The sequence below is a fragment of the Nothoprocta perdicaria genome, unplaced genomic scaffold, assembly GCF_003342845.1.
Source record: "Nothoprocta perdicaria isolate Ctin4 unplaced genomic scaffold, notPer1 scaffold_17, whole genome shotgun sequence".
Lineage (NCBI taxonomy): Eukaryota > Metazoa > Chordata > Aves > Tinamiformes > Tinamidae > Nothoprocta > Nothoprocta perdicaria.
Genome location: NW_020454871.1, coordinates 4,962,020 through 4,981,344, shown reverse-complemented (window position 1 = coordinate 4,981,344; position 19,325 = coordinate 4,962,020). Strand labels below are relative to the sequence as shown.

The following is a 19,325-nucleotide window of genomic DNA, read 5'->3' as shown; positions in this document are numbered from 1 at the left end:
GCTCTGTGGCAGCGGAACACCAGGGTTTCCGCCGCTGCTTACGGGCTCTTCTCATTTCGGTGAAACGGAGACCGGCAGCTATCCAGAAGCTGCCCCAAATAAGTTTCGTGTGCGGGTGACAGCCAGGGCTTAGGAATATCTGTGCAAAACCTCACTTGCAGTTCTCTGCACGACTCATCGCTGTGGTTTCACACATTTCACACCTTGGTACTCAGGATTTGGGGAAGGTACTAAGTAATGACTACACGTGTTGTCTTGTTTCTCATTTAAAGAGTTTCCCCAAATATGACTGTTACTTTTAGAGGAAACGGTGAAAAGCCTTAAAAAATGCTGATGGAGACTGTGTGGTTGAGCCACGGTGCTCGGCCCTGGAGGGTGGGAGAGGAGAGTGGCCTGTGGCCTCCTTTTGGGCGGCTGCGACCTCCTGAGGGTGGCAAGCTGCCTGTGCTGGGGCTGTGCCTCGTTCCAGCTCCGAGCCTCTCAAGGCGGTCAGGCTCGGTGTTCCCAAAGACAATGCCAGCTGCAGGGTCAAAGGGAAGGGAGCCTTGGCCCTCAGCTGGCACCTCAGCTCATCCTTTGCACTGCAGCTCTGTAGGCTCTGGCCAAGCACCGGGTCCAAAGGCCAGCTCACACCAAAGGGAGCCCCTTTTGCCAGGTGCCACGGCTGGGGATGCCACTCTGCACGGCCCTGAAGCCAGTCCCGTCCTAGAGAGCTGGCAGAGCCAGCATGGAGGGGTGGGCTAGGAAGCCCATGCAAGGCAGGAGTGCAGGGCAGTGCCCTGGTGCCAGCAGTGCCAGCCTGCACCGACGCTGCCACGCGCGGGACACGACGGCCCCGCGGCCGCACGCGCTGCCCGGCCGAGGCACTGGCACACGCCTGTGGCTCGGGCGCTATATTTAGGAGCGCGGTGCCCTGCCAGGGGCTGGTTGCAGAGCTGCCTGTGCTCTGCTCCCCGCGCTTGCCTCTGCAGCCGCGCGCGCCCTAACCACCAGGACAGGATGCGAGCGGGCGGCGGCGAGGCCCCGCGCGCCTGCGGTGCTGGGCGCCCGGCTGCCCCTGCTCAGCACCCCGCGCTGCCGGCAGCACCCGCCTGCTCCCGGCTTGCGCACATCTGATAAGAGCGGTGCCTTGAGCGTGCTGCTGTCAAAACAGCCCTGCGTGCTGGGTTGCTCAGTGCCGCTAAGGCAGCCGTGCAGCCCCGGCGGGTGCTCGGGCCCGTTCTCCTCCTGCGGGCCTGCAGGACGGGAGCTCTTCTCCTTGCCGCAGCGGGGAGGAGCTGCTGCAGGTCCCTGTCCGCGTGGTGTGAGCCCCGAGGAGCCCCAAGCCCGGGCAGGGGCCGAGGCCACTGCCGCCTCCGCGCTGGCTGCAGCAGCAGAGGCTCAGGGGGACACAGGGCTGAGGGTGCCCGATACTGCACAGAGGTTGCCTGTTTGGGCAGGAGCACCCAGAGGCTGTGAGAGCCCTCTCCATTCCTTGTACATCCATCTAGAGGCACATGTATAAGTGAAGAGACAGCCTGAGCATCGGTGCGCGCTTGGAGGCAGAGGCACCTTCCTGGGTGCCAACTTGTGTCTCCAGGCAGAGTGCCAAGAGGCTCCTCAGGACCCAAAGTCCTGGTGCCCATCAAGAGGCATGGAGGCCAGGCCCGCACGAGGCTCCTGGATGCTCCAGGAGCACCCAGTGTCACCCAGCAGGAACCCGTGTGGGCTAGGAGACAAGGCCAGAAGCCAGCACAGCCTTAGCCTAGGCTGAGCCCAGCTGCAGCCTCATCCTCCCCGGGGCAGAAGAGCCAAAAAGCCTTTCCTGCCTCCCGAGGAAGGAGCAGCTTTCCACGTGCTTCCTGAGCCCCGGCAGTCCGCACTGGGCCCAGCAGTCCTGCACATGGAGCCGGTCTTCATTTCCTTGAAGACCGTCAACCATGAAACACTCATTGGCAAGAAAAGAAATCACCGGGGTGCAGCCCGCACTGCTTCGAAGGCAACTATGAATACACGGAATAAGAATTTCTAGCTGCTTCTGGTAGGAAAAAGCATGGAAGTGCACAAGAAAAGAAAGTTGAAGCAACCTTTTTTTTGTTGTGGGAGACGGTGGTGAACAAACGTCCCCACGACGAAGGGTTTTTTCCAGGAAGTGTAGGTTGCTGCGCGCTGTATGCCCCGCGCCGCGGCTCTCGCCAGCAGTTCTCATGCTCGGCGCAAGCGGCGCGCGCGGAGACGGAGCCGCAGCCGCAGCCGCCCGCCTGGAGCATGAACGAGCCCTACAGCCCCGCGGCGCCCAGCAGCCCCTCACCCGGCACCATGAAAATGCTCGTGGGCTTCCTCGCCGCCTTCGTCGTGGCGCAGACCATCGGCACCACGCTCTTCTGCCTCTATCTGCACATGAAGATGGACAAGGTAAGGAAGCAAAGCCCCTGCGCTGTGGTCACCGCTGGGATTTGCCTTGGGTGCGGGGGGACCCGGTACAAACCGGGATGGAAACGGCACGAGGCGACGCTGGTGCAGAGCGGCGGCTGCGGCTCCCGTGCTCTGCTCCGTGCACGAAGGTGCCCGGGGTGTCTGGGGAGCTCCTGGTCCTGGGAGTCGGCAGCTCTGTGGCACTGAGGCGAGAAAGCTCCAGAAATGACTTTTTAAAAATGTGTTCATGCAATGGAGTTGCAGGCAACTCACTTCAGCTCTTGTCTTTATGCCCTGGGAAGAGAAGAGCGGATCAGGATACTTTTTTGAAGACCCTTTATCAGTTATCCCGCCTCACACTTGGGACAATCCTTACCAAAAAGTACAAAACCAAAGAGCTGTTTTAAAGGTTGCCGTGGCTGCTTAGGCCGTGCTTAGGAGCCTTCACTTAGAACTATTTTCCTCCAAAAAGAGGCTACCGCTTAGAGCAACTAAACGCACGTGAGCCCCAGAGCGAGTTCCCTGTGTCCCAGGCACAAAGACAAGGTCTTTCTGGCTGTCATTATAAACGGGACGCCTCGGGTCACACTGAAATCCAGGTGGGATCTGTGCCCCGGCGGTGGTCAGCGAACCCCAGCGAGAGCTGCCCCAAAGCAAGGAGGGGCAGAGGGGCTGCGGCAGAGCAGGAAAACTCCTTTTTTCATCATTCTTTTTTTTTTTTTTTTCCTGTTCTTTTTCTTTCTTTCTTTCTTAATGTGAAGCCCTTGGGACCCCTCAGCCACAACCCGTTGGTCATTTGGTCCCTCTGGCTCTGATCCGGGTGCAGCCAGCAGGAGCTGGGGCTGGATGCAGCCCCTGACCGCTGGCTGCCGCGCTGCCGTTCCCATAAACACCATCAGGAAAACGTTTTCCCCCTGCCTTGTGGAGATGGAGGAGGGGAAAATGGGACAGAGGGGGTGACAGGGGAAGGGTCTGCCTGGGGTCCCAGGGGATCCTCCTGCCCGTGGCAGCCGCGCGGGCAGCCTGGGTGCCCCTCACGCTGGCGCGGGGGCTTCTCCTCGCTGGGGTCCCGGCCCCGCTGAGCCTCCCGCTTTGCCTCGCCGCAGATGGAGGAGACGCTGAGCCTAAACGAAGATTACGTCTTCCTGCGCAGAGTGCAGAAGTGCCAGACGGCGGAGGGGCACAGGTCCACCTTGCTGGACTGCGATAAGATTCTAAGCAGCTTCCAGGATCTCCAGTGCAAGGTAGCCGGCTCTGGGAGGGCGAGCTCTGTTTAAGCTCGTGGGTGCCCTTTTTCCATGTTTTTCCCCAAAATGCTGAATGTTCCCCATGGGTGAGTGCAGCCCTGCTTCCCGCCAGCCCCATGTACAGGGTGCCGAGCCCCGGCAGAGCCGCTGGCAGCGGATTTGCAGCGGCACCGGGATGTCCACGGCCGCTGTAGGGACGGAAGCTGCAGCTATCCCAAAAGGGCCAGACTTGACTTGCTGGGAAGCAGATGCAGTCTCCTGCGCACTGTCTTTAAATGTCCGGGAAAGGGGATTTCTACTGCCTGTGCAGCAGCCTTAGCTGCCACTGCTGCTGGCTGGCAGGGACTGGGGACCTCGGGGCTGTGAACCACCTCGGGCTGCAGAGCGTCATTCCTTTTCTTTTCTGGCTATTGCAGGACGGGGGAGGCAGCAAGCAGCAGCCCAAGTTTGAGAAGCAGACAGGTGAGGAGCTTCCCCCGGCGCCCGCGGCTGCAGGGCACAGCGCAGCCCACGGCGCTGGTTGCTCCTGGCACCTCGTTCCCCAAGCCAGTGGGAACGGCCCCACAACTGACATCCACCCTTTCCTCTTGCAGGCCACGAGCATTCCCACTCCAAGGGCAAGAACGAGACGGCGGCGGCAGGTGAGACACGGGGCTGCCACGGATGCTCCCACCGCTCCCACTGGGAATGCCGGGCACATCAGGGCTGAGCGGAGCCGGCTCATGTCTTGCTTGGGGCTGGAGGGGATCTGAAGACCAGGGGGTCCCCAGGGGCTGGATTTGTCCCATAGCGGAGGCTGGGCCGGGCTGGGCTGCCCAAGGCGGACGGCAAGGCAGGAATAACGCTGGTGTTTTCCCGTTGCAGCGGAGAGGAGGCAGCCGATTGCAGCCCACCTGGCCGGGGTCATGAACAGCAGGGCAGTCTCAGGTAGGAGACGTTTCCATCTGGAGCCAAGCTCTCATTATTCTCTTGGATCCAAAACAAGTCCCTTTGGCTCTTTAGCAGTTCCAAGCCGATTTTGGCCGGTTGCACCTGCTCCCAGCTGGGCTCTGCAAGCACCAGGCGAACCTTGGCTGCCTGTGCACCGTGCAACTCACTGCACAGATGAGTTTGAGCTGGAGGCTCCAGCCACCAGTGCAAGAGTGAATGTGTGCGAGGTTGAGGCTGGCATTTCTCAACCTGAGCACGTTTGATTGCACTCTGGAGGAGCTGCCAGGAATTGGCAGCTGCTCTCTCGCCCTCTGACGCAGCAGTTCCCCCCAGCGCAGGCTCCCCATGCAAAGCTTCGCCTGAGATAAGATCAAAGTGAGCAACTCGCTGCATGGTGCAGCTCCCTGCTCGAGCACGGCTTGGAGCTGCGACGCAGGGACCTGCCTGGAGCGCGGGGCTGGAGGAAACAGCTCTAGGGGATGGGGCTCTGCGACCCCTTGCCCCGGCCTTTGTGGTGCCTCTCAGAGGGGTCTCTCCGGACTGGTGCAAAAACTCTTCATGGTCTTGGCCAAGCTCAACGAGGGGTTTTTGCTTCTGTACTTGACCAGTCCTAGTGCCTCCAGCAGGTGTTTTGGTTCCTGAGACGCTCTGATGACACATAGTGCCCCAAAGCTACGGCAAGGGGCCGGGGACAGCCCCGCTTGGCACCCACTTTGCGTCGGAGGCGCTTCCGAGGCCGCGTTGGCCACGCGAAACCCCGTGGGACGCTCACGTGGGCGCTTCCGCGGCCCAGTGCCACCTCCTGCGGCAGCTGGAGGGGCCGGACGGAGGGAGGAGGGACAACGTGTGCTCTAGCCGGGGTGCACGGGCACAGGGCCGGCCGCTGGCGCGGGGTGTCCCCCCAGGCCCCCGGCTCACCCGCCGTGTTCTCCCTCCGCAGTGCTAGAGTGGAGGAAAACAGGCTACGCGCCCACGAGCAGCCTCATCTCCTACCACGAGGGCAAGCTGAAGGTGGAGAGAGCGGGGCTCTACTACATCTACGCCCAAGTCAGCTTCTGCACCAAGGCCACGACTTCGGCCCCCTTCACCCTCTATATTTATTTGTACCTCCCCAAGGAGGACGACCGGCTCCTCTTGAAGGGCCTGGACACGCACAGCACGTCGCAGGCCTTCTGCGACCTGCAGTCCGTCCGCGGCGGCGGCGTGTTCGAACTGCGCGAGGGCGACATGGTCTTCGTCAACGTGACAGACTCAACGCGAGTCAACTACAGCCACGGCAGCACCTACTTCGGCATCTTCAAGCTGTAGCGGGGGGCCCAGCCGCCCTGGCAGAGCCAAGGGCCTCTCCCTCTCTCCCCTATTTATGTTCCTCAGCGTCTTTGTTGCCTCGTTTCTTAATTTGTATATTGTGTTATTTATTAATGAGGGCCCGGGGGCCCCCGAACAGAAACAGAACCAAGTTTGATGGTGTCAGTGTTTCAGTGTTTGCCTTTTTACCTCACTGCTGGTTTTGTAGGCGCTGCTGGCAGGCGCTCCGGATCCCCCCGTCACAGACAGGGTAGGGTGGATGCCCCGGCTGCATCACGAGTGCTCTTCAGCAAATCCTTCCGTAAGGGTTTCTTTCCTCAAAATGTAGAACATCTTAGAGTGCTCCAGTTAAGCTAGCTTCGAGCTGCACCTATCTCCTGTATCAATCTGCTTGCAAAACTGCAACGGAAAAACATTAAAAGGCTTAGGAACGTCTCCTCTAGAGGAATCAATCAGCAGAACACTGTCCTTCCGTGGTAACGGCCGGTGATGCATCGTTGCCATCCCAACTGTCAGCTCGCGCTCGAGAACCCCACTTTTTCCACCCGTTCCTCTCGGCCGAGCTCAGCAGCCTCCCTGCCCCGCGCAGCGCCAGCTCGGCTCAAGTTCTCCCTGCAGTGCAGGGCCGAGCGGCTTCAGAGCAGAGCTTGGGTCCCGTCACTGCCCCGTGGAGGAGCACGGGCCGCTGTCACCAAACCTGGGCCTCCTCTGGGGCCAGTTCAGCAGCAGGAAAGCACCAGTGTGGGTCAGGAACGGCCGCCCTGCTCTCAGCCCTCCAAGAGGTGCGAGCAGAGCGGCCTGTGGCTGTTCCAGGGAGGACACAGCCAGGGGGTTCCTGGAGCTGCGGGAGAGCAGCGCTGTGCAGGGCTGCCTTGGGCAGGGGCACCGGGCGCTCCCTGCCCGCCCGCCCCGAGCTCAGCAGAGCTGAGGACATCACGCACCCCTCGCTTCTTCACCCCAAGGTGCCAAGCGGTGCTGAGGTGGAAGCGGTCACCACTTATCTGAGTGCAAAATCGGGAAATAATGCTGTCCATCACCAGACCTGCAGCTGCAAGTGTTCTCAGATGCAGATAATCCTTAGGATTTGCTTAGCTCCAGGCTGGAATTTGGGTTGTGATGCGCTGCCCATGTGTGGGACTCGCTGGGAAGGACAGGGCACCCTCTGAGCGCCGTCTGCCCAGGCTGATGTGCAGGGTGTGAGGGGCATGGGGAGGGTGCAGGGGCACCCAGGGCAGCATCAGGACCGCATGGGGGAAGCACCGGGGAGAGAGGGAAGCAGCCGCATGGGAGCAGCGGGATGCAAAGCGGAGGGAAGTGCATGTGGTGCCTCTCAGGGTCAGGAAAACCGCGGGAGCCGAACTGCTCTTAGTCATGGGCAAAGGGAAAACGCTGCCCGTGCGCGGCCTCAAAAACACCCGGGGGAAAATCCCCGGCAGGCTGCAAGCTTCCCCATAGGCAGCCGCTTTCTCCGGAGCAACTTTATTTTCCTGCCGGGCCCCTGCTCAGAGCCTCACACGTACCAAAGCCCTCGGAAAACTTGCAGGGCGCTCGTACGTCGACTTCTTCCTCTCCCGCAGGGCAGCCGCTCTGTTCCAAGCGTTAACCGGGGGATCCCCCTCGCTCCCCGTCCCGGGCAGCTGCTGCTGTTGGGGTGTCAGGGCCCCCCTGTTCCTTGGACATTCCTAGAAAGCCCTGGAGAAGATGGGTGCTGAGCCCCCCTAGATGCCGCATGGGCCCCCATAGGGCTCCCCGACCCCACTGCCCACCTGGGACCCGCTCGATCCCTGTGCTGGCTCTGCTCCCTTTATTTTCCATAAATAAATATATATTTATATATATTTCAATATTTATATATATAAAAACATATATACACATACATATTATATATACATACATAAGGACATATGCATATGTTATATACCATTATATATATGTGTGTGTGTGTGTGAGGTGCGTGTATACATACCTAATGCTGCTGCACTATTGTTCAGTCCTGCACAGGGCCCCCAGGCAGGACTTGGCTCCCCTCCTACCTGCGGCAGGGAAGAGCAGCTGCCTTCAGCCTCATCCTCATCCTCGCGGGCCGGCGGCGAGCGCGGTGCTACCCAAAACTTCAAAGACACCAGAGTGCAGAGAGGTCTTGTCCAAGCGGTAGACCAAAGGAAATCCTGTCACCACACCTAATCCCCCCACAAAAATGTGCACAAACTATTAAAAAAAAAAATCCCTCAAGCAGCAGGAAGTGATTTAGGTCCCGAACGCGAGCGAGCGGTGCGAAGCTGCCCCTTCCCCATCACGGATCCTCGTGAACAAAACCAGCAAGGAAAACGGGGCCCGGAAACAAAGGAAGCGGCACGGCCGGCTAAGAAGCGAGTTTTGTCCTTCTTTATTTGTTGAAAATGTCAATTAAAAAACTGTTCAAAATAAAAACGTGTTAGAAAAGTTGACCTTGCATAAGTAGTAACAGTAAATAAACCTACATGACCAAGGTAAACTGGAAGGCAGCTGACGACATCCAGCTAAAGACAGACTCACTGGAACGTATTTACAAAGCGCTGTAAACAAAGTAAATATGGAAACATTGCTGTCCATCCGGCATGGCTTCTTTTCCTTTAGTTTATATATTTTTTTCTTGTCTTTTTTGGCTTCTAGCTCTTGACAAACGCTTGATCCCAAGTGTCCTCCATCACATGCATCCTACATATATATATACACACACACATATATATATCTATCTGGATCTGCCCCCTTGCACCGGGTGCGCCGCGAGCTGCGTGTCAGGGTGATGCTGGGAGGCTCGGCCGCGTTAACGGGGTGTCCGCGCAAAGCCCCCCGAACCGGGGCTATAACCCGACCCCTGCAGCCCAGCGCCAGCAGCGACGTGACACCATCCAGCGCAGGATTAACCCACACGGCAGCCCAGGCTGCTGTCCCAAAACCCGCCCAGCACGTGCCCAGCTGGGGACACAGGGAGCTGCCACTCGGCTGCCATGCTCTGGGGATGGCAAGGGTGGCCAGAGCAGGAAAAACCCCCTTCCATCCCCAAAACAGCTTAGAATTAAAAGCTGATGCTCTCTAAAATCCTTGTGATGCTTCTGGAGTGCGGTGCTCCCCAAGCACCATTTGCAACGTTCTGGTTGAATTTTAATCACAAGGAGGGAGGTTGCAGCTCTTGCCTCTATTTTATCCTTCATGAATAATATACTGGTCTGTGTAATGAGCTGTGGTGTGTCTGCATACCCTAGGACCACACTGCCCTCTGATATTCATAAGGTCTAGCATTAACAGAATATTATTTTTATAACGCTGCTAAGAGGAAAGGAAAACACCCGTTATAAACTAGGGTATAACACCAAACAAGATGAAGGTACCTGACAGGCACGCTGCCTGTGTGCTGTGCTTGAGGAGCTGTGCAGGGATCCGGAGGCGTGGTACACGTCATTGCCCCAGAAATGTCCCAACAGAAACAAACGCCTTCCCTATCCCGGGAGAAAGTTCCCTTTTCCTAAAACAAGCCCCTTTGGGGCAATGGAAGTGGCCACGGAGAGCAGAGAAGCAGCACGGGTGGGTTGGACTCTGCCAAGCGGTGATTGCGTTTTGCAGGGAGGAGAGCAGGTACTGCAAGGGGGAGCACTGCAAAACGACCAACTCAGACACCACCGGGACACTCCAAGTGAAAATGCAGCAGGGTGCAGGAGTTGCCCATCGTGCAGAAGAAGTCCTGGGGCAGAGCAGCAGGTACCTGATGTGCAATCGTGAGCTGTTCGGAGGCAGTACTGTGCAACACCCCTTCCCTGCGCTCGCCCAAGCGCTCCGCGTGCCACCTCCCCAAGGACTTGGAACGGCTGCATGGAAACGGCGCATTCCCACCAGCACCAAGGCCACTGGGAAGCACAGGACTGCTGGGCTCTAGCTCGCTACAGTCAGCTAGCAGGGAGACAGAAAGTGGGTGGGAAAAGCTTCCCCAGTCGTGACCATCTGCAAAGAGGAGCACGCTGCTTTTGGCCTCTGCTCAATGCCAACTCAGTAACATTTTCATTCAATAAATAGGTACCGGAGCTTTTAAAAAGAATGGAAACATTGAAAAGTGCTTACACCTCCTCTCTAGGAAACTACTGCCAGACACTTTCTGAGCGGTGAGGATTAGCAGAGCTTGTATTTGCTCCCGGTAGCAGGTACGATGAGGTATTGGTTGCTGCAGATGAATTGTGAATCGTGGACCGCTTGCTTACCGCTTCGCTTGTGATTGTTTCTGAGTTTGAGTTCCTGATAGGATGAAAAAATTTTTTTTCCTCTATGACCTATTTTTTGGTAACAAAATCCCCCAAACCAACGAAATAAGGAGCTAAAAGAGGCAAAGGATCCAGTTCTGCTTCCCGAAAAACACCTGAGGTCACACACCACTGGCAGCAGCTTCTCCCAGACTCAGGCTATGAGAGACGACTTGCGGCCCGTGTCCTCCCTGGCACACTCGTCCGTCTGCTTCAGCAGCCTTCTGACCAGCTTCTCCAAGTCTTTCCTCGATTTAAGCTCTTCCTCCAAACACTGCTTCATCCTTTTGTTCTCCTGTCAGGGGAAAAATGAAGGGATAAAGAGGCAGCTAATGCCCAGGCACTTCTGGGCTCTGCAATCTGCAGGGCTTCTCCTCAGCCCTGGCCAAACGTGACACCCCTGAGCACCGAGGTGCTGGTCTGGCTGGCTTTGGTTCTACCCACAGCGCACAAAAAAACCACTCGGATTACCTGCTTCAGTTCTTTGACTTCATCTTTCAGTGCATAAACCGTGTCGACAAGGCTCCTACAAAAACAAGAACCCCCCCCCGAACTTAGTTCTTAGCGTCCTTCCCCCAAGCAGCAAGGCAACGTGCCAGGGGAGAGCAGCCTCGCTTACTTTTCCTCCGTCACAGTCTGGCCGTTGCTTCTCGTCTCCTCTATGATGATCTTCTCCTCCTCGGGAAGCAGCACTTGGGGGATGGAGTCTTTGCGGGAGCCTGGGTGCAAGAACTACCCGTGAGGACGAGAGCAGAGGCTGTCCCTGCCGAGCACGGCGCCCTCGACCTGGCAGCCCCAGCAGCTCCTTACACGAGCCCAGAAAATGCAGCGGGGACGGAGCCGAGCAGGGGACGGCTGCTAACGCCAGGGACAGAACTGCAGCCGCAGCAGCGAGCGAAACCCTTGCAAGAATGCTCAGTGCATCTAAAGCAACATCATTACTTATAAACGAAGTCATCCGAGTGGGGTCAAGAGCCCGTGGAAGAACGATGCCCCCCCCATCTTTAAATGCACCATCATTTACTATTTCACTGATTTAATTTGACATCTCGGCAGTGGTGATAAATAGTTTTATTTCCAGAGTTTAAGATGTTAGATAGCCGGGTTCTTATGAAGCTGCTTGTTCTTAAATACGCGGCTGATTGAGAGATAATATTCATGTTTCCTTTCTAAAGCTATATGCAACCTGAGATTACCATCAGGTTTTCATGCTGACAGCCACAGGCACTGACTAGGTTTGCTTAATTCCTAACAAGTGCCGGTGAAGTAGCTGCGTCTCATCTACCCTCCTACTTACTCATTCTCTGTGTTTAGAAGAAAAACAATGGCAAACAAACCACTAGGCAGGTGAAGCTTCCTTATCTTGAAGATTGAATACCACACAGTTTCCTAGCAGAAGCCTGATTGCTGCTCAACGCAACCATCTGTGCTTTCCCAGAGGGGTGATCACCGCGGAAGACGGAGCAGAAAAATTAAATAGTGTGGCCGTGCACCCACCTGAGGTGAGGGCTTGCTGGAAGCCGGCGCCGGTGCAGTACGCCTCGATCACCTTCAGGATCTGAGCGTCTTCCTCCAGCGCAGCAGTACCTGGCAAACACAGGCAGCAGCTGGCACTGAAAGCAACTGCCCTGCTCCACGTGCCCCAGCGCTTGCTCCAAACTCCCCTCACTGACAACCTGTTACTGCCCTGCCTGACACTGTCTCTGCAAACCTGCCCAATTCCCTTCTCAGCTTCCTTTCCTCGGCATTTTCTGCCTCTGTGCTGTCCTGTGGCACTGCACACCGTGTCCTGTGGCACCGCACACTGTGACTGAGCGGTGGGAAAACCCTCTTCCCGCTGCCTGTCTCAGCAAGAGCCAGGGCTGCTTTGGCTGAGGGGGCACTGGGGACGGGCAGGCAGAGCAGCCCCCTGGCAGGGGTTCCCAGAGGAAATAAGTGCACCCAGGAGATGTGGTACCGAGCAGGGCTGGGAAGCGGCAAGGCCTCATTTCAAACTGCATCAGCACTGACTTCTTCACTGAGAAAACTGCCCTCCAGCTTTTGTACTGCAGCAGCTCACCAGGTGACCAAGGCTTTCACATAAAACCCACCAGAGGTTTCCCCAAAACGGACTGCAGGGAGGTGTCAGGATGACTTTCTTTGCAAGCGAGCACCTCCACACGGCTGAGACCTTTTCTGTTGCCTGGTGCCCTATGAAAATTGAGGCAGGACCTGGTGGCACAGAGAGATAAGAGCTTGTCCCAGCTCTCACCTTGCTCTCTCTGATGTCTACTACACTCTCCAGGATGCATTTCCACCACTGTTTGCTGATGTGCTTTTAATGCAGCTTTTAGCAGCTTGGAAGCTGCTCCCTGACTCCTTAGCCAGGACACTCCGTAGCCACCACTTCCAAACACCTCCCGTGAGCAGTGGCCTGCAAACTTCTCATATGTCTTATCATTTACTGCAAGAAGGGAGGCTCTCAAAGCCCCATGGAAGCTACTGAACAAACAGAAGAAACCTCAGCAAAGAACAGAAAATTTCAACACTTACTTTTCCTAATAACAAACTCTTCATCAGAAGCTTTTCTCTCAGTTTTCCTTTTTGGAAGAAACTTCTTCATTGTTTTTGGACTCTTGCTAGAATCCTACAGAGAAACAGACTCCTGTATTTAAACAGAACCAAAGGCAGCTTAAACAACGAAGGAGCAGCTTAGGCTGAACGCAGCTATCCACGTTATGCACGACACAAAAGGACTACAGAGCAGACGGTGACAAAGTTGGGGAAAAGGATGCTTTTTACTTTCCCCAGGTGCCACACAGGGGACCTCTGCTCCCTGCAATAGCAGCAGGAATTGCCCCTGCAGATCTGGGACATGACACAGTCCTTAGCCAATTCAACCCTTGACTAGCATCCTGAAACTAAAGAATTCAAAAACACTCCCAGCTCCTTTGGTCCCTTCATTAACCCTGTGGTATTTGTCAGAAAATCCTGCAGTAACGGTTATTTTCCTGACTCCATCTTTATTGCTAATATCAAACAGTCAATAAATGACATTATACTCTCAAATAAATTGTGTGCCTTTAGAAACAAACACCCCATCAAAATATATAGGGAATGAAAAAATAACACACAAAGTTAGTGTCTGCTATGACTCCACAAGCAAGAAACAAAAGCTTTTATCTCCTTCACTGGCCTATGGGTCTTGCCATTTGGACAGAATTAGTATATTAGTAGGTTGCATGCAATATAAGTCTAAGGAAACCCTTAAAAAAAGGCATAAACGCACAGAAATGCATGCCAGGAAGCTCAGTATCACAGTCCTAGTTTCTCTCTCAATATGCTTGCCGATCACAACTGACTCATGGCAGCATTCTGGTATTGCCAGGCACGGTTAGGGTGATGCAAGCAGGAGAAGCATGAGCGAGAGGAAGGAGCATTCTCTGCCACAAGAAGCCAAAGAGATGTATCTACTCTTACCTTTAAGATATAAGACATCCTCTACAATGAATATGCAAAGAAAGAGAAGATGAGTGTGAGAGGCTGATGATTTTATTGACCGAGTCCATTAAATCCACAGTTCTACAACACATTTAAATGTTAGTGCTGCGATTAATGCGTCACACCCTCTGGCCCGGTTTTAGAGCACTAGGGACATGCAGAGGAGCACGGTGTCATGCAAAACCCAGGGGTTACACGGGAAGGGCAGGGTGAGCGGGCGCTAACGCGCTCCGGAGGCGCCGGGCAGAGCGCAGGCTCCCCGGGAGCAGCAGCTCCTCGGAAGATGCTCTGGGAAAGGCAGCGGAGGGGAGGACGGCGGCACCCGCATCCCGCTGCGAGCCCAGGGCACAGCCCTGGCCAGGCTTGGGACATCCCGGGAAGCTCCAAGCGCCGCCATCGCCGGGACACAGGAGCCGGGCTGCTCTCCTGCACCTCTGGCAGGCAGAACTAGCAAATCCCCAAGCTCCAAACCCTTCCCCTAACGCCAAGCGGCTGGCTTCAAAAAAACACAGATGATCCCTTTTTTCTTCAAGCCTTTCTCACTTTGCTAACCTGCATCCAGAGACACTGCTCTACCCACAGCACCTGCTCTGTCATTTCAAATGATTACTGGAAACAGAACAGGAAAAATGACCCAATTTCAATGGAAATAACAGCAGTGAGGTGCGGTACGTAAGCAGGTTCTGGGGTTTCCTGAATACAGCAAGGTACAAGGAAACGCACATGACTGCCATCCCATCCTACACTACTAGAAGCCAATTAAAGCAACACTGGATGTCTGAAAATCTCTAATCTTTTAATCAAATTCCTCCACTCTCTTCCCTGGAAATAACTTTCGAAATTCATATTTAGCAGAGGTTCCTTCCAATCTCAACCATTCTGTGATTCTGTGGCTCTGATTTATTTTATCTTCATAATAAGGCTCCACTTGCAGTGTAGGGCCACTGAGTCCCATCCTACCGACCAGCAGCTGTGGCAAAACGACTGCAAGTCCGAGCCTAACGCAAGGGAAGCCTCTTCGCTATCTGGGGACTTTCTAGCCTCAGCTCTGCGGGCAGGGGATAATTGAGAAAGTGCAAAGGATTGTGGTGTTAATGATATCGCTCCATCTGTGGTTTTGGCCTACATTAAAAATAAATGCAGTCTTTCTACTGACACACAGAAAAACTTACCCTCAAGTCCCTTCCTATATTTTAATTCACCATGCAAACAAGAAGCTGTTTAGTTTACGTTACAGATTTAAAATATGCAAAGATTTTGGGTTTTTTTTGAGCAATTTCCAAAAGGAAAGGTATCATTTTAGGGATTTTGAGAGACAAGCAGAACGGGGCATCGCGACACGGCGCAGCAGCTCTGCCCGCAGCAGCAGGGGCTCGGGGCTGAGCCCCTCCGCGGCCGGCGCGCTCGGAGCCGCGGCGCTCCCAGGGCTGCGGCACCCGGCGAGGCGGCTGACTCAGACCCGGAGTGCGCTCTCAGCGGCACCGCTGAGTAAACCCAAGAGTTTAGCGTGAGGTAGGGAAGGAGAGCACTGCAGATACCGCAGGGGTTGAGAACGGGAGCTGGGGTTTATTTTGGGTTTCCCCACGTTGTGGCCGGGGGGCCTCCCACCTCCCAGGCGTGGGTTGCTGCAGGGGAAGCAATCCCGCGGGCTGCTGCATCCCAGCTGGCTGCATCCCAGCTGCATCCCCGGGAGCGGGGCGGACCACGACGGCAAAATCCACCCCCTGCATCTGCCTCCTATGGAGAGCTGGCCCAAAACCCTGAGGAAGGCCCCCAGTCCTGCAAACCCACATGCTCACGCTGCACTTGCAGCACAGAGCTGGCTGCAGGGACAAGCATCCCTCATGCACGTGTGCAGGACGGGGTATAACCCCGCGCAGTATTTCCTCTTAACATTCCCACTGACTAAGCAGCAAAAACACATCCATGGGAAAAGAAATCTGGGCACGACCGCTGGAGGCTGCCATGGAGTGATGTGCACGGGGCTTTACCTCTTTGTAACTCAGCGCGGCCGACGGCCTGAGTGGAGGAGCAGGACGGAGGCAGCTCAAGCTCCAGGGCTTGAGGATTTTGGGGGGCTCCAGCGGGCCACGAATCTGTCCAGCTGAACTAAATGTCTGAGAAAATAGGTAAGAAACAAGGAAAGCTGTTAGGCACCAAGTGAAGCATCCACACAGAGGGCCACAGAGAAAGGTTCGCTATGGACTTCTTTAAGACATGGAGGTTGCAACCAAAATAGGGCAGGACATAGAAAAATACTACAAGCAGCACTGTGTTTGTGAGCAACACAGTTACAAACAAAACTGCAGTGACGCAACTACAGCTGTATAAATTATCTCACTATCAAGGTGCATGGCAGAAAAAGAGAGACCAGCTGGTTCTGAGATGAAACAGGTAACGAGACAGGCTGGGGTGAATAACTCACTGAATGCGCGCTCCAGGACTGAGTTTTGGATATGACATTGCACGTCCCTTTGGTGAGCCTCTGCAAGTGGTCAAGCCATTCGTGCAAGTCCTGGCTGCTGCTGCAGGACACAGTGATCCGCTCCGTCATGTTCCCTGCAGCAAAGGGTTAAACAACAATCCTTAGCAAACGGCAGAGACCCAGCAAGAAACACCTGATCTGCTCAACTCATCATGACAGCAGGCAGCTCCTCAGTTTGCAGAGCCCAGTGGGTCCAGAAAGGCCAGTGCAAAGATATGACTGTTTTGGACACCCGGTCCCTAAAAGTATGGGAGCCACACAAAACAGCTATGGAGGTTTCCTCTAAAACATTTGAGGAATGAAAGTGTGCAATGTTGTTTAAATTTAAAATACGTAAATTCAGTAACTAACAGAGCCTTGACATCAAATAGCACCAGGCACAAAGTGCCACTGGGGGCATGCTCAGCCCTTGATGAAAGTGTCTCCCATAGGAAAGCTGCAGTCTCAGAGAGCAGCTGGGCACTACACAGGCTCCGTGGGGAAGCAGAGGCTGCAAACAGCAGGTACCTGGAGTGGCAGCTGCTCCTCACACTGAGGATGGCCCCACTGACCTGCGATTTCAAACGAGTGCTCGTTGCCTTCGGCGTCCTCCAGCTTGGTCAGCGTCATCCCTGTTAGAGGCAGCCTTCCCTGGGAGAATTGAGGAAGAGTCAGTGCCTGCATCTGCCTCCCAGGCAGCTCTTGTTTTCCTGTTTCTGCGGATTCCCTCTTTAGGATTTGCCATTAAAAACTAGTTTGTGAAGGCTTCAGAACACACAGAAAGCCTCCTTTAATTTATGGATCTCGATTTCCCTGCACAACTAGGTCAAACCCCCGAGAAGAGGCTCCCATGACAACTGAGTCATCCCTGGCTCATCTATCACCCTTGAAACTCGCTAGGTGCAGAGCCTTTTTACACAGCAGCTGGGACCATGAACTTCCCCTAGTTTTTCTGAAAGCCTCCCATGTCCCTCTGCTTTACATAGTGAACAGCCCACTCCCCTTACTTCCACTGCTGAACAAAATCTAAGCCCAGAAAAACTCTTCCCAAACTTTTCCTGCCTCCCTCATCAACCTTGCACACAACAAATGACGCATCAGCACAACAGCATCCTTTCCAGGATTCTTTCAAGGAATTAGAGTCAGAGAAGCTCCAAACAGCCTGACTGCAGTTATTTGGGAAGGTGGGACACAAAAACATGCATCATTTAGGCTGTCTCATACAGCAGAAATTTTGCCTGTTGACAGTGTCCCTTGAAATAGTGGAATATCTTCCAGAACCAGCACAACGCTGACAGTCAGCTGGCTGCTCATGCAGAGCAAAATCCTACAGCTGGGTCACGACTCCTTACACACACATAATTCTTGAGAACAGCATGTAGGGCAACAGCAGGGTTTAGTTTGATTTTTTTTCTCTTTTTTTCTAATTCCATAGCGCTCACACTTACCACAAGCTGTCTAACTGGCTGGCAGGACACAGGTGCTCTCAGCGAGTGCCCTGGCACGCATGGTAAAAGCGAGTCCTGCTGCCTTAGCACAGAGCATCAGCACCGCAGCCCAGAGATTTGAGGAAGCAGAGGATTTGAACTTTGCAAGAGATACCCGATTTCCTTTTTCACACCTAGCACCTTCACATGAAGCAGGCCTACCTGATAGATGAACCCGCTCATCCGTGGGCTTGCAGACAGCATGAGCAGAACGTTTGCAAACAGCAACAAGTAGCGCTCCTCTCTCTCCTGCGGGCACAGGAATCAAGGTCAGGGCCTTTTGCAGCCTCTTGCGAGTCCTCGCCCGCAGCAAGGGCAACTTGTGTCAGCATCACAGCCTTAGAGGCACCAACATCCCAACCGATTACTTGGGCTCATTTTCTGTGCAGCATTGCTTTTCTGCATTAACTGCACTACTTTTTTTTTTATTATTTATTATTATTATTATTCTCCTCCAAGGGAGCCTATAAACATTTTTGTTTGCAGCCTGCTAATGCTAAAGATATTACTGACTGCTAAAGATATTATTGACTTTGCCAATCATTTAAATATGCCTTAGAAAACCTTGTTTCCCAACATTTCACATCCCAAATGAGCAAAAAGGACTAGAAATTAACAGGTTCTTTAACACATTTTCCTTCCCAGAGGAAATTGCCATAGCAAGGATACAACCCAGTGACAACAGGTCCCGTGTAGTAAACACTCAAAACACGCAGTGTTCATGGGTTTAATCCTACAGAAAGGTTATCTGCTAAGAACATATACATGATGCTTCAGGACCAGCATTTGCTCTTGTACTGCAGGAATCCCTCCAGCCATTTCCACAGCACAGTCAGCTCTGGGGTGGGACCTCACAGCAGCTGCCAGGCTGGGCACAGGACCTTGCAAAATGCTTACACTAATGCACCCTTGAAAGTCCCACTGTACACTACTCACATAGATAAAATTCAGTGTTATTTGTCAGCACCGTGCCACCCTGGGGTCAGAATAGCTGTCACCTTGCACAGCTGGTCCCAAGAGCAAGCCAGGATCTATTTTCCCCAGGAGAAGGAAGGACCATTGCACTTACCTCACTTCCCCCGCACTGTACCATAACCTGGGACATGTAGATGATGCTTCCCATTGTTTTGATGTCCTCTCCCTCCCAGCGCTGGATGGATTCTGAGAGGATCTGCAGCTCCAGTTGTTTCCTCTTCCGCAGCTCCTGGCACTGGCACTGGAAATCACAGCAGCAGCACTTTTTATTAACAGAAGAGCAGACTCAAACCCAGAGCATCCTCATGAAGAGTCTCCAGCCCTGTCCTTGGCCTGACAGCTTTAGCCAAAGGGGCTCGGTGCTGAGCACACCCAGGGATCGCAGCACAAGCAGAATTTGCTTGCAGGGCTCAAAACATTAGCCCTGAAGAGACCCATGGCATATAGAGATCCACGGTCATATACTCCACATAACATACAACTGGGCCTATCATTTTGCAAAAATTGCACTACCTTTGCACCAGGAAAGCTTGCATGGAAGCCTGCTTTGACTCTGTTACACGAAGTTTGTTTAAAATCACATCTTAGCAAAGTCACAAATCCACAAAATGTCAAAGAAATTGCAAACTGCACCGAGCAAGCTTTTCTTTCCAAACCAGTTCTGTCTTTGAGAGAATAGGATTGCATTTTCTAAACCAAGACAGCCACTAATTTAAATGCTACTAATTTTGCGCTTCCAAAACCTAAACTGGGATCTTGGCACAATACT

At 54.2% G+C, this 19,325-nt stretch overlaps 2 protein-coding genes across 2 annotated transcripts in view; one reads left to right on the top strand and one right to left on the bottom strand.

The window, feature by feature from the left end:
* Positions 1-2,247: 2,247 nt before the first annotated feature.
* On the top strand, positions 2,248-5,879 carry CD40LG (CD40 ligand). Its single transcript, XM_026036003.1, has 6 exons — positions 2,248-2,394; positions 3,501-3,638; positions 4,058-4,103; positions 4,235-4,282; positions 4,506-4,568; positions 5,512-5,879. The coding sequence occupies exons 1-6, from the start codon at positions 2,248-2,250 to the stop codon at positions 5,877-5,879; spliced, it is 810 nt and encodes a 269-aa protein (XP_025891788.1).
* Positions 5,880-8,374: 2,495 nt separating this feature from the next.
* The window catches only part of ARHGEF6 (Rac/Cdc42 guanine nucleotide exchange factor 6), a 32,816-nt gene continuing 21,865 nt past the window's right edge, over positions 8,375-19,325 (bottom strand). The window contains exons 12-22 of the mRNA XM_026035951.1: positions 18,651-18,797; positions 17,744-17,830; positions 16,667-16,745; positions 16,056-16,189; positions 15,622-15,747; positions 13,610-13,630; positions 12,683-12,776; positions 11,648-11,737; positions 10,770-10,869; positions 10,622-10,676; positions 8,375-10,445 (exon numbers count right to left, since the gene is read on the bottom strand). Of these exons, the coding sequence (XP_025891736.1) occupies positions 10,305-10,445; positions 10,622-10,676; positions 10,770-10,869; positions 11,648-11,737; positions 12,683-12,776; positions 13,610-13,630; positions 15,622-15,747; positions 16,056-16,189; positions 16,667-16,745; positions 17,744-17,830; positions 18,651-18,797 (1,074 nt within the window). The 3' untranslated portion in view covers positions 8,375-10,304. The remainder of the gene's footprint in view (positions 10,446-10,621; positions 10,677-10,769; positions 10,870-11,647; positions 11,738-12,682; positions 12,777-13,609; positions 13,631-15,621; positions 15,748-16,055; positions 16,190-16,666; positions 16,746-17,743; positions 17,831-18,650; positions 18,798-19,325) is intronic.